General features: G+C 43.9%; 1 protein-coding gene across 1 annotated transcript; it reads right to left on the bottom strand.

The window, feature by feature from the left end:
• Positions 1 to 4354: 4354 nt before the first annotated feature.
• Positions 4355 to 8337, bottom strand: LOC118372364 (urotensin-2 receptor-like). The gene is made up of 3 exons (XM_035758224.2): positions 7763 to 8337; positions 4943 to 5670; positions 4355 to 4747 (listed from the first exon to the last, which is right to left on the bottom strand). Exons 2-3 carry the CDS (start codon positions 5666 to 5668, stop codon positions 4367 to 4369), a joined length of 1107 nt encoding a protein of 368 aa, XP_035614117.1. The 5' UTR covers positions 5669 to 5670; positions 7763 to 8337; the 3' UTR covers positions 4355 to 4366.
• Between the last annotated feature and the right edge of the window lie 3934 nt (positions 8338 to 12271).

The following is a 12271-nucleotide window of genomic DNA, read 5'->3' as shown; positions in this document are numbered from 1 at the left end:
GATAAATAACAAAGTATACCAGCGTCATTTAAGGACCAAACAATGTACAGCTGTGTACTGGATGGACTGGATGGTGTTCAGAGATAGGTGGGAGGGGTAGAGTGGAGCTGAAGGATGGGACTGGATGGTGTTCAGAGATAGATGGGAGGGGTAGAGTGGAGGTGAAGGATGGGACTGGATGGTGTTCAGAGATAGGTGGGAGGGGTAGAGTGGAGGTGAAGGATGGGACTGGATGGTGTTCAGAGATAGATGGGAGGGGTAGAGTGGAGGTGAAGGATGGGACTGGATGGTGTTCAGAGATAGATGGGAGGGGTAGAGTGGAGGTGAAGGATGGGACTGGATGGTGTTCAGAGATAGATGGGAGGGGTAGAGTGGAGGTGAAGGATGGGACTGGATGGTGTTCAGAGATAGATGGGAGGGGTAGAGTGGAGGTGAAGGATGGGACTGGATGGTGTTCAGAGATAGATGGGAGGGGTAGAGTGGAGGTGAAGGATGGGACTGGATGGTGTTCAGAGATAGATGGGAGGGGTAGAGTGGAGGTGAAGGATGGGACTGGATGGTGTTCAGAGATAGATGGGAGGGGTAGAGTGGAGGTGAAGGATGGGACTGGATGGTGTTCAGAGATAGATGGGAGGGGTAGAGTGGAGGTGAAGGATGGGACTGGATGGTGTTCAGAGATAGATGGGAGGGGTAGAGTGGAGGTGAAGGATGGGACTGGATGGTGTTCAGAGATAGATGGGAGGGGTTGAGGGTAGCTGAAGGATGGGACTGGATGGTGTTCAGAGATAGATGGGAGGGGTGGAGTTGTCCAATAGTTTACTCCAACTAGCGGAGGGGTGGTAAGGTTAGGGGGAAATAAATACATATTTTATATATTGTATATATTTACAAAACATATATATATATATAAATATATGGGGAATTGGATATGATGCAGATTTATCTGCAATATTAAAGCTTAATTCTGTGCATTGACTACCGCTCAGAGTTCAACACCATAGTGCCCTCCAAGCTCATCACTAAACTAAGGACCCTGGGACTGAACACCTCCCTCTGCAACAGGAACCAGGACTTCCTGACGGTCCGTAGGCAACAACACATCCGCCAGGATGTTCCTCAACACGGGGCCCCACAGGGGTGTGTGCTTAGTTCCCTCCTGTACACCCTGTTCACCCATAACCCCAGCACCATCATTAAGTTTGCCGACAGCACAACGGTGGTTGGCCTTGTCACCGACAACGATGAGACAACCTATAGGGAGGAGGTCAGAGACCTGGCAGTGTGGTGCCAGTACAACAACCTCTCCCTCAACATCAGCAAGACAAAGGAGCTGACCGTGGACTATAGGAAATGGAGGGCCGAGCACGCCCCCATTCACATTGACGGGGCTGTATTGGAGCGTGTCAAGAGCTTTAAGCTCCTCTGTGTCCGCATCACTAAGGACCTATCATGGTCCAAACACACCAACACAGTCGTGCAGAGGTCATGACAATGCCTCTTCCCCCTCAGGAAGCTGAAAAGATTTGGCATGGACCCTCAGATCCTCAAAAAGGAATTCAGCTGCACCACTGAGAGCATCTTGCCTGGCTGCATCACTGTTTGGTATGGCAACTGCTTGGCATACGACCGCAAGGCAATACACAGGGTAGTGCGTACGGTCCAGTACATCACCACCAAGTCATACTCTGTTCCCACATAGCAATCGGTACCGGAATGCCAAGTCTGGGACCAAAAGGCTCCAGAACAGCTTCTAACCGCAAGCCAGAAGACTGCTATTGATCTCCTTTGTTGTTTTTGCACTGACATTCTTGCACTGGCTCTATGCACACTCACTGGACTCTACCCACACAGTCACAAATACTACACTGACACTCCGACACACACATTCACACTCTACATACAGTTGAATTAGGAAGTTTACATTGACTTCGGTTGGAGTCATTCAAAATATTTTTTCAACCACTCCACAAATTTCTTGATAACAAACTATAGCTTTGGAAAGTCGGTTTGGACATCTACTTTGTGCATGACACAAGTCATTTTTCCAACAATTGTTTACAGACAGATTATTTCACTTATAATTCACTGTATCACAATTCCAGTGTGTAAAAGGTTTACATGGACTAAGTTGACTGTGCCTTTAAATTCCAGAAAATGATGTCATTGCTCTATAAGCTTCTGATAGGCTCAATTACATAATTTGAGTCAATTGGACGTGAACCTGTGGATGTATTTCAAGGCCTACCTTCAAACTCAGTGCCTCTTTGCTTGACATCATGGGAAAATCAAAAGAAATCAGCCAATACTTCAGAAAAAAAATTGGAGACCTCCACAAGTCTGGTTCATCCTTGGGAGCAATATCCTATAGCAAATGTGTGGCCAGAAGTGAAAAATCATGTGCAAGAACGGAGGCCTACAAACCTGACTCAGTTACACCAGCTCTGTCAAGAGTAATGTGCCAAAATTCACCCAACTTGTTGTGGGACGCTTGTGGAAGGCTACCCACAACATTTGACCCAAGTTAAACAATATAAAGGCAATGCTACCAAATACTAATTGAGTGTATGTAAACTTCTGACCCACTGGGAATGTAATGAAAGTATTAAGTTGAAATACATTGTTCTCTCTGTTATTATTATTCTTTCAGTGTTGATCCTAACTGACCTTAGAGAGTGACTTTTTACTAGGATTAAATTGTGCAAAACTGAAACATTTTGAAAAACTGAGTATTTATTTGGCTATGGTGTAAAGTTCCGGCTCACACATGAATATTGATGCCACCTACATTTAGTTGCAGACACTCTTTCACACTCTTCACAGACACTGCTCCTATTCTGTTTATTATCTATCCTGATTGCCTAGTCACTTTTCCCTCTACCTACATGTACATATTACCTCAACTACCTCATACTCTGCACATTGACTCGGTACCGGTACTCATTATTGTTATTTTATTGTGTTATTATATATATTTTTTAGATCTCATTTGTAATCATTTCACGGTAATGTCTAAACGTTTTGTATTTGCCGCACATGATAATTTTGTTGTTGTTGAAAATAACCCTGGACTGTCCATATTTGTTGTTGTTGAAAATAACCCTGGACTGTCCATATTTGTTGTTGTTGAAAATAACCCTGGACTGTCCATATTTGTTGTTGTTGAAAATAACCCTGGACTGTCCATATTTGTTGTTGTTGAAAATAACCCTGGACTGTCCATATTTGTTGTTGTTGAAAATAACCCTGGACTGTCCATATTTGTTGTTGTTGAAAATAACCCTGGACTGTCCATATTTGTTGTTGTTGAAAATAACCCTGGACTGTCCATATTTGTTGTTGTTGAAAATAACCCTGGACTGTCCATATTTGTTGTTGTTGAAAATAACCCTGGACTGTCCATATTTGTTGTTGTTGAAAATAACCCTGGACTGTCCATATTTGTTGCTGTTGAAAATAACCCTGGACTGTCCATATTTGTTGTTGTTGAAAATAACCCTGGACTGTCCATATTTGTTGTTGTTGAAAATAACCCTGGACTGTCCATATTTGTTGCTGTTGAAAATAACCCTGGACTGTCCATATTTGTTGTTGTTGAAAATAACCCTGGACTGTCCATATTTGTTGCTGTTGAAAATAACCCTGGACTGTCCATATTTGTTGTTGTTGAAAATAACCCTGGACTGTCCATATTTGTTGCTGTTGAAAATAACCCTGGACTGTCCATATTTGTTGCTGTTGAAAATAACCCTGGACTGTCCATATTTGTTGCTGTTGAAAATAACCCTGGACTGTCCATATTTGAAATATGTAACTACATCAAGTCAATTTGCGGATCGAGTTATTTCTACCATAAGGAAATGGGCCAGAATCGACATGGAAAACCTATATACTGAAGGCAGCAACCTTAACCTCTCAACCAGGCCATGGCTGAGTTTATTTGTAACTTTTGGATACACTAGACACTTGTATGTCGTAGCCTAACGGAGACCAATATCTATCTTGTGTTATAAAGCTGTATAAAACAACAGTTGTTGATGTGTATGGCTGCATTTCAGATACCTTTTTTACATTTAAATGTTGCAGCAATGAGACCTAGGCCTAGATTTTGAGCGAGTGAGAGATAACATAATTTTGATAGCAAGACCCGATCCCAATGCCTCAACTGCCCCCGAGTGGAGAGAAAGACAACTGCTCATTTTCAGCCAATCACGAGGCTAATTTGAATTTCCTGATGCAACAGGAAAATTCTCTGCGACAAAATAGTGATTAAGTTAAGATCCGACATCTGTACGTCGCCGTAAATGGGTAGCAGACGTGGAGATAATGTCACGATAAGACCAAGACCAGAAACCTCTTCTCCTATACCTCACAGGCTGCTGTTGTGCGTGGTGCGCAGAGACGGTGTGTGCGTGAGCACGAAGCTCTCCGTGCACTGCTGGCTGCTGGAGGACAGCGACCTCCTTGGTGATCGCTGGAACCGGTTCCATCGGTTGAAGTAGCTGCCCGCAGTCCAGGTACGCTGGCGCTTCCGCAGGTACTCCTTATAGTTCTTGGTGAGCAGCGTGTAGAGGAAAGGGTTGATGCAGCTGTTGGAGTAGGTGAGACAGGTGGTCAAGTAGTTGATGTTGCGCTTGGACTTGGTGGAGAGATGGATGGAGGGCTGGAACTGACCCAGGAGCTGCCAGATCCAGAAGGGCAGGAAACAGGCCCAGAACAGCAGTACAATGGTGAAGATCAGATAGAGGACCTAGAGGATAGAGAAGAACAAGATGGAGTTAGATATAGATCAGCTAGAAGACCTACAGGACAGGGATTTACATGATTACAGCAATCAATCACATTAATTTGTTTAACCAAAGGATATTCCTTTGGCATATCTAAATAATGGTAAGACAGATATTTAGTTTGATTGACATAAAGAGACTTAGTTTAATTGACTGACCTTTTGGTTGGGTAGTTTCTTGGTCTGTTTGAAGGTTTCTGTCTGTGAGATCCAGTAGGTACGAGCCAGTCCGATGTAGAGAAAGCCAATGATCATCCCCGGAGCCACAATGCTGGTACAGAACAGGAAGGTGATGTACACCTTATAGGACAGCGGTGAGATAGTTGGCTGGCACATGGCCTTGCTCCCCACCTTCATCATCTGAATACTGAGAATCATGGGTAAAGTCAGGACCAGGGAAGCCACCCATACAAGCACCGCAATGGCTTTGCGGTAGCTCTTTGACCGCTTGACTGTGTCCAGCGGTTTCAGCACGGCAAAGTATCTCTCCGTGCTCATGATGGTCAGCGTGAAAATGCTGGCGTGCATCGTCAGAAAATCCATACTGATTAGAATCCTGCACCCAGCATCGCCAAAATACCAACCTTTCAGGAAGTACGTGCAGACCACGAACGGAATGGTCAACAGATAGAGCAGGTCAGCCAGGGCTAAATTGATGATGTAAATATACATGGACGCCGCGAAACGCATGGATTGACACATGACCACGAGGGTGTAGATGTTTCCGGAGACGCCGACTAGACACATGAGGGAGAGAATACAGCCTATTGTGAAGGTGGCGGCGGTGTCTTCGGGAGAGGAAGGGGTGGAGTCTAAAGGCGGGTCGGTGGCGTTGGGGATCAGCTCCATCAGGACCAGCAGGGGCTCTATGGATACCGTGGTCATCGCTACGGAGATAGAGGGGGAGGGGTTTAGTTTAGTAGCATCATGCAGCAGCTACTCTTCTTGGGGTCCACATAAAATGTACAAATATTGGAAAGACACCAAGAGACAATAAAAATACTATTTACACACTATTCATATATTCATATATAAAGTACAGTTCCATTTGATCTTTAGAAAGAGAAGTGCTGTGATACAAGATGTTTTTTTGATTTATTAGTATTTTAAAGCTGACTTGTTTTTTTGCCTGAGTAACCTCTGATGGCAGAGCATTCCATGATTACATGGTTCTACACATAACTGAGAGACGCATTAGATCTGTTTTTAGGCTGGGTGCAGGGATGAAACCCGTAGTGTCGTGTCTTGTGGATAATTCTGTTTGAAATGTATGCAAATAGATTATACAAGTGGTTAGGTATTTTCCTCACACAAATGTTTCTTAAAAAGACAAGAAGAGAAGTAGTCAATTCCTCCTCAACACCTCAACCATGAAAGACTATCGTGATGTAAGTTCTGTGTGTGCAGTTAAGGGCAAAGCATACTGCTTTGTATGAATGGATGAATGGGGGAGTAGGAGAGGAGAGATAAATAAAAATGAAATTCTTATTAGCATGTCTGCAACAACAACAGATGGATGCCATGTTTATTAGGGGCGAAGGAGAGGGAGGAATGAGAAATACATTTATATTTTCATTAACGATCGCTCCACCAAGGTCCCCATTGGCTCCATGGATACCACATTCATCGCTGGAGAAAGGAGTGGAACAGAGAGAGAAACAGAGAGAGAGTAGTAGTGGTGAAAGTGTTGCTAGACTGAACCAATTAGGATTAACAGTGAAATCTCCCAGACCTTCATCAGATATAGCTAGCAGTACACTTTCTGGACTCACTGATGAAGATCTGGAAATGTGATGTAATGAACATAATTTGATATTTCTAGGCTATAATGTCTGTAGCCCAAACATCATTGGCAGGTTTCCCAGACCCAGATTAAGCCAATTCCTGGACTAAAAAGCACTTTCAATGGAGATGTTCTATTGCCTTCTCAGTCCAGGAGTAGACTTTAACTGGTTGTGGGAAACTGGCCCGTTAATCTAGAACAATCTCAGTGAACAATCTACATGAAATCAAATGCTGATTACGCTTCTGTAATGGTAGAACATGGATTAACCCCAGGAAAAATTAACAAAGCTAATCTTAGGGAGCATAAAAACATATTTATTCATACTTAAGGTATATGCACTGCAACCATGTTCCAGTATGATTAGTTTGGAAGATAGGGGATAGTCTCAAAAACAGACCATAGACACAATATACAGCAGTACAATAATGACAAGATGAACGTTCAACTCTTATAAGAATAATCAATTTTACGCAACACTTAACTGCATTGACGGACTGGAATACAAATGTCAGTGACCTTAGCTGCAATAGTGGCTAACTGTACTGTGGTTTAACACTGACTACACTCTTAGAAAAAAGGGTTCCAAAACGGTTCTTTGGCTGTCCCCATAGGAGAACCCTTTTTGGTTCCAGGTAGAACCCTTTTGGGTTCCATATAGAACCCTCTGTGGGTTCTATATGGAACCAAAAAGGGTTCTTCAAACGATTCTCCTATGGGCACAGCCGAAGAACCCTTTTAGGTTCAAGATATAACTTTTTTTTAAATAAAAGTGTAAGATCAGTATAATACCATTTAGGAATTAGATTTCCTGGTCCCTACCTGTATGCAAATTATTATTATTATTATTTACAATGTATTTATTTATTTTAAGACATATGTTCATGTCATAAGTAAATGGTGCCACCTGTCAGTGATTTTAGTAGGCAAGATAATGAGGATATTAAAGGTTTGACTGGCCAGGTCTGTCTTAACCAGATCACAAGGTCTACTAATGTGGACACAATCAGGATGTGGTCACAATCAGGATGTGGTTACAATCAGGATGTGGTCACAATCAGAAGAAAATACGCATGTACCAGGTATAAAGGAGGCTTTTATCTGCTCTGACAGAGCCCGGCAGCCTGTTGGAGTGCCAGGTGTGTGTGTGTGTGTGTGTTTGTGCCCATTGAAATGTGTTTGAGGTAGAAGCTTACCTTGATTGTTATCTGCTGGATTGTCAGCTGACTGGATGCCGGAACAGAAAGAATTAGCATCTAGCTTCGTTAGCCTGTTGAACCATCACCTAGCTCACTCTGGTCTCCCAACTTCACATATACTGCAGGTATGTCTAGAGCCAAAAGAGTCCAAACAGATCCGTCAATGAATCTGGTGATCCTGTGCATTTCAATTGAGATAAATAAAAAATCCTGGATCTTGAGTTTGGCTAAGAAAAATCCTCTGCCGTAACACCACTGTCTTCATAGTTTCATTTACCATAGTATATAGTCTCAATCAAAAGGTGAATGAATCCGAGAACTGAAAAAAAGGTGCCCTTTGAGCTGGACTAAAACTTCTTCTACTCTTCTTCTACTCTCTCTGTCTCTCAATGCAGCTTGAGAGTACCTTCCACAGGTTTGATTGACAGCTTCAACATGCCAGCGGAGGAATTAAACGTTGAAGCGGTAATGATTAGAAGAAAAAGGAACGTTTCCTCACGGGGAATAGAGAGTGACTGAGGTGACAAATCACGTTAAGCTACAGCTGGTTACGGAGAATCCCCTTCACTGAGACACAGTGTCTGAGAGACTGAGAGAGAGAGAGGACGGAGAGGAGGGAGGGAGGAACAGAGAGGAGGGACGGAGGGAGAGGAGGTAGGGGGAGGGATACAGATAGAGAGCCACTCGCACACAAGAAGTAGGAGGGGGGATGAGAGAGATAATGGATTGAGAGAGAGAATGAGTTGAGAGAGAGAATGGGTTGAGAGAGAGAATGGGTTGAGAGAGAACGGGTAGAGAGAATGAGTTGAGAGAGAGAATGGGTTGAGAGAGAGAACGGGTAGAGAGAGAGAATGAGGTGAGAGAGAGAATGGGTTGAGAGAGAGAACGGGTAGAGAGAGAGAATGAGTTGAGAGAGAGAATGGGTTGAGAGAGAGAATGAGTTGAGAGAGAGAATGGGTTGAGAGAGAGAACGGGTAGAGAGAGAGAGAATGGGTAGAGAGAGAGAGAATGGGTTGAGAGAGATAACAGGTAGAGAGAGAGAATGAGTTGAGAGAGAGAATGGGCTAAGAGAGAGAGAGAGAGAGAATGGGTTGAGAGAGAGAATGAGTTGAGAGAGAGAGACAGAGAGAGAGAATGGGTTGAGAGAGAGAATGAGTTGAGAGAGAGAATGGGTTGAGAGAGAGAACGGGTAGAGAGAGAGAATGAGTTGAGAGAGAGAATGAGTTGAGAGAGAGAATGAGTTGAGAGAGAGAATGGGTTGAGAGAGAGAACGGGTAGAGAGAGAGAATGGGTAGAGAGAGAGAGAATGGGTAGAGAGAGAGAATGGGTTGAGAGAGATAACAGGTAGAGAGAGAGAATGAGTTGAGAGAGAGAATGGGTTGAGAGAGAGAACGGTAGAGAGAGAGAATGAGGTGAGAGAGAGAATGGGTTGAGAGAGAGAGAGAACGGGTAGAGAGAGAGTGAGTTGAGAGAGCGAAAGGGTTGAGAGAGAGAACGGGTAGAGAGAGAGAGAGAGAGAGAGAGAGAGAATGAGAGAATGAGCTGAGAGAGAGAACGGGTAGAGAGAAAGAGAGAATGAGTTGAGAGAGAGAACGGGTAGAGAGAGAGAATAAGTCGAGAGAGAGAGACAGAGAGAGAGAATGGGTTGAGAGAGAGAATGAGTTGAGAGAGAATGGGTTGAGAGAGAGAACGGGTAGAGAGAGAGAATGAGTTGAGAGAGAGAACAGGTTGAGAGAGAGAATGAGTTGAGAGAGAGAATGGGTTGAGAGAGAGAATGGGTAGAGAGAGAGAGAATGGGTAGAGAGAGAGAGAATGGGTTGAGAGAGATAACAGGTAGAGAGAGAGAATGAGTTGAGAGAGAGAATGGGTTGAGAGAGAGAACGGTAGAGAGAGAGAATGAGGTGAGAGAGAGAATGGGTTGAGAGAGAGAGAGAACGGGTAGAGAGAGAGTGAGTTGAGAGAGAGAAAGGGTTGAGAGAGAGAACGGGTAGAGAGAGAGAGAACGGGTAGAGAGAGAATGGGTTGAGAGAAAGAATGAGTTGAGAGAGAGAATTGGTAGAGAGAGAGAATGGGTTTAGAGAGAGAGAATGGGTAGAGAGAGAGAATTAGTTGAGAGAGAGAATGGGTTGAGAGAGAGAACGGGTAGAGAGAGAGAATGAGTTGAGAGAGAGAGAACAGGTTGAGAGAGAGAATGAGTTGAGAGAGAGAATGGGTTGAGAGAGAGAACGGGTAGAGAGAGAGCGAATGGGTAGAGAGAGAGAGAATGGGTTGAGAGAGATAACAGGTAGAGAGAGAGAATGAGTTGAGAGAGAGAATGGGTTGAGAGAGAGAACGGTAGAGAGAGAGAATGAGGTGAGAGAGAGAATGGGTTGAGAGAGAGAGAGAACGGGTAGAGAGAGAGTGAGTTGAGAGAGAGAAAGGATTGAGAGAGAGAACGGGTAGAGAGAGAGAGAACGGGTAGAGAGAGAGAGAGAGAGAGAGAGAGAGAGAATGAGCTGAGAGAGAGAACGGGTAGAGAGAGAATAAGTTGAGAGAGAGAACGGGTAGAGAGAGAATGGGTTGAGAGAGAGAATGAGTTGAGAGAGAGAATTGGTAGAGAGAGAATGGGTTGAGAGAGAGAGAATGGGTTGAGAGAGAGAGAGAGACAAAGGAGTAGAGAGAGAGAGAGAGAGAGAGAGAGAGAGAGAGAGAGAGAGACAGAGAGAGAGAGAGAGAGAGAGAGAGACAGAGAGAGAGAGAGAGAGAGAGAGAGAAGAGAGAGAGAGAGAGAGAGAGAGAGAGAGAGAGAGAGAGAGAGAGAGACAGAGAGAGAGAGAGAGAGAGAGAGAGAGAGAGAGAGAGAGAGAGAGAGAGAGAGAGAGACAGAGAGAGAGAGAGAGAGAGAGAGAGAGAGAGAGACAGACAGAGAGAGAGAGAGACAGAGAGAGAGAGACAGAGAGAGAGAGAGACAGAGAGAGAGAGAGAGAGAGAGAGAGAGAGAGAGAGAGAGAGAGAGAGAGAGAGAGACAGAGAGACAGAGAGAAATAGAGAGACCTAGGTCATGGATTATGAGGTATGCAGGAAATGTGTTCTGCTCTCTCTCCTCTACCAGCTCACCAGCTATTTATGTGAAAAAGTGTGTGTGTGTGTGTATACAACGCAGCTGGACTGACTGTTATTTAACACACACATACACACACATTCCAGTGGGCAAAAACTGGTTGAATTCACGTTGTTATAGCGTAAATTGTCAACATATTGTGATGTGTAATCCACGTGGAAAATACATTGAAATTGTTTTGATGGTGAAATTTCAAGAACAGGATTTTGTCATAATGTGCAATCGTGAGATTGATTGTTGAGAGTTGTTGAGAAAACCCCCCACATAAACAGGCTAGGCAGCAGCTCCTGCTGGAGGTCTGGTCCATCTACAGCTACCCTTTCAGTATGCCATCACAGGGGTTTAACCAAGCCCAGTTTAGCTATGATATTTGTCCTTGACTACTACCAATGTGCTATCGTGAGAATGATTGTTGAGAGATCTCCACTTAACTAAATCGATTCACTGTTGCTATGGAAGTCATTCCAAAGGATAGGTTTAACAGAGCAAGTTAAATGTGTCCATACTTTATCACTCATGGATCATCACTAAGACTATTTAGGCCTGTATAGCATTTGCAGTCATCAACAGCTATTGTTTCAATTCAACCCACAAAATACATGTTGATGATTTTCATAACGTTTTGGACGTTTTATTTAACTTTTGAACACCTGTGGTGTTCCCAGTCAAAATTGACCGGTCATTAGAAATGAATGGGTGAGACTAGAATTAGTGTATAAATCTGAATGCAGCCACATGACTATTCATCAGATGGACACACTTCCTCTCCCAGACTCCCACATGCATGTGTGTTTGAGCACACACAAACTCACACCTTCTTGGCTTCCATGGCAACCCCCACAGGAACCTTTCTCCAATAGAGTCATTCCCCCAGGGGAACCTTTCTCCAATAGAATCATTCCCCCAGGGGAACCTTTCTCCAATAGAATCTTTCCCCCACGGCAACCTTTCTCCAATAGAATCATTCCCCCAGGGGAACCTTTCTCCAATAGAATCATTCCCCCACTGGAACCTTTCTCCAGTAGAATCATTCCCCCACGGGAACCTTTCTCCAATAGAATCATTCCCCCAGGGGAACCTTTCTCCAATAGAATCATTCCCACACGGGAACCACACCTGCTGGCATTCTCACTGTAATGAATTTCCTCCTCTTCCTCCGAAGAGGAGAGGCGAAACGGATCAGAGGACCAATACGCGGCGTGGTAATTGTCCATGGTTCTTTTTAATGCGTTAAGGTACACATGAACAACTGACTACAAAAAACAAGAAATGTGAAAACTCAAAACAGTCCTCTCTGGTGCAAAGACAGAGACAGGAACAATCACCCACAAACACAGTGAAACCCAGGCTACCTAAGTATGATTCTCAATCAGAGACAACTAATGACACCTGCCTCTGATTGAGAA

The sequence above is a fragment of the Oncorhynchus keta genome, chromosome 3 (genome assembly GCF_023373465.1).
Source record: "Oncorhynchus keta strain PuntledgeMale-10-30-2019 chromosome 3, Oket_V2, whole genome shotgun sequence".
NCBI lineage: Eukaryota > Metazoa > Chordata > Actinopteri > Salmoniformes > Salmonidae > Oncorhynchus > Oncorhynchus keta.
This window is presented reverse-complemented; position numbering and strand designations above follow the sequence as displayed.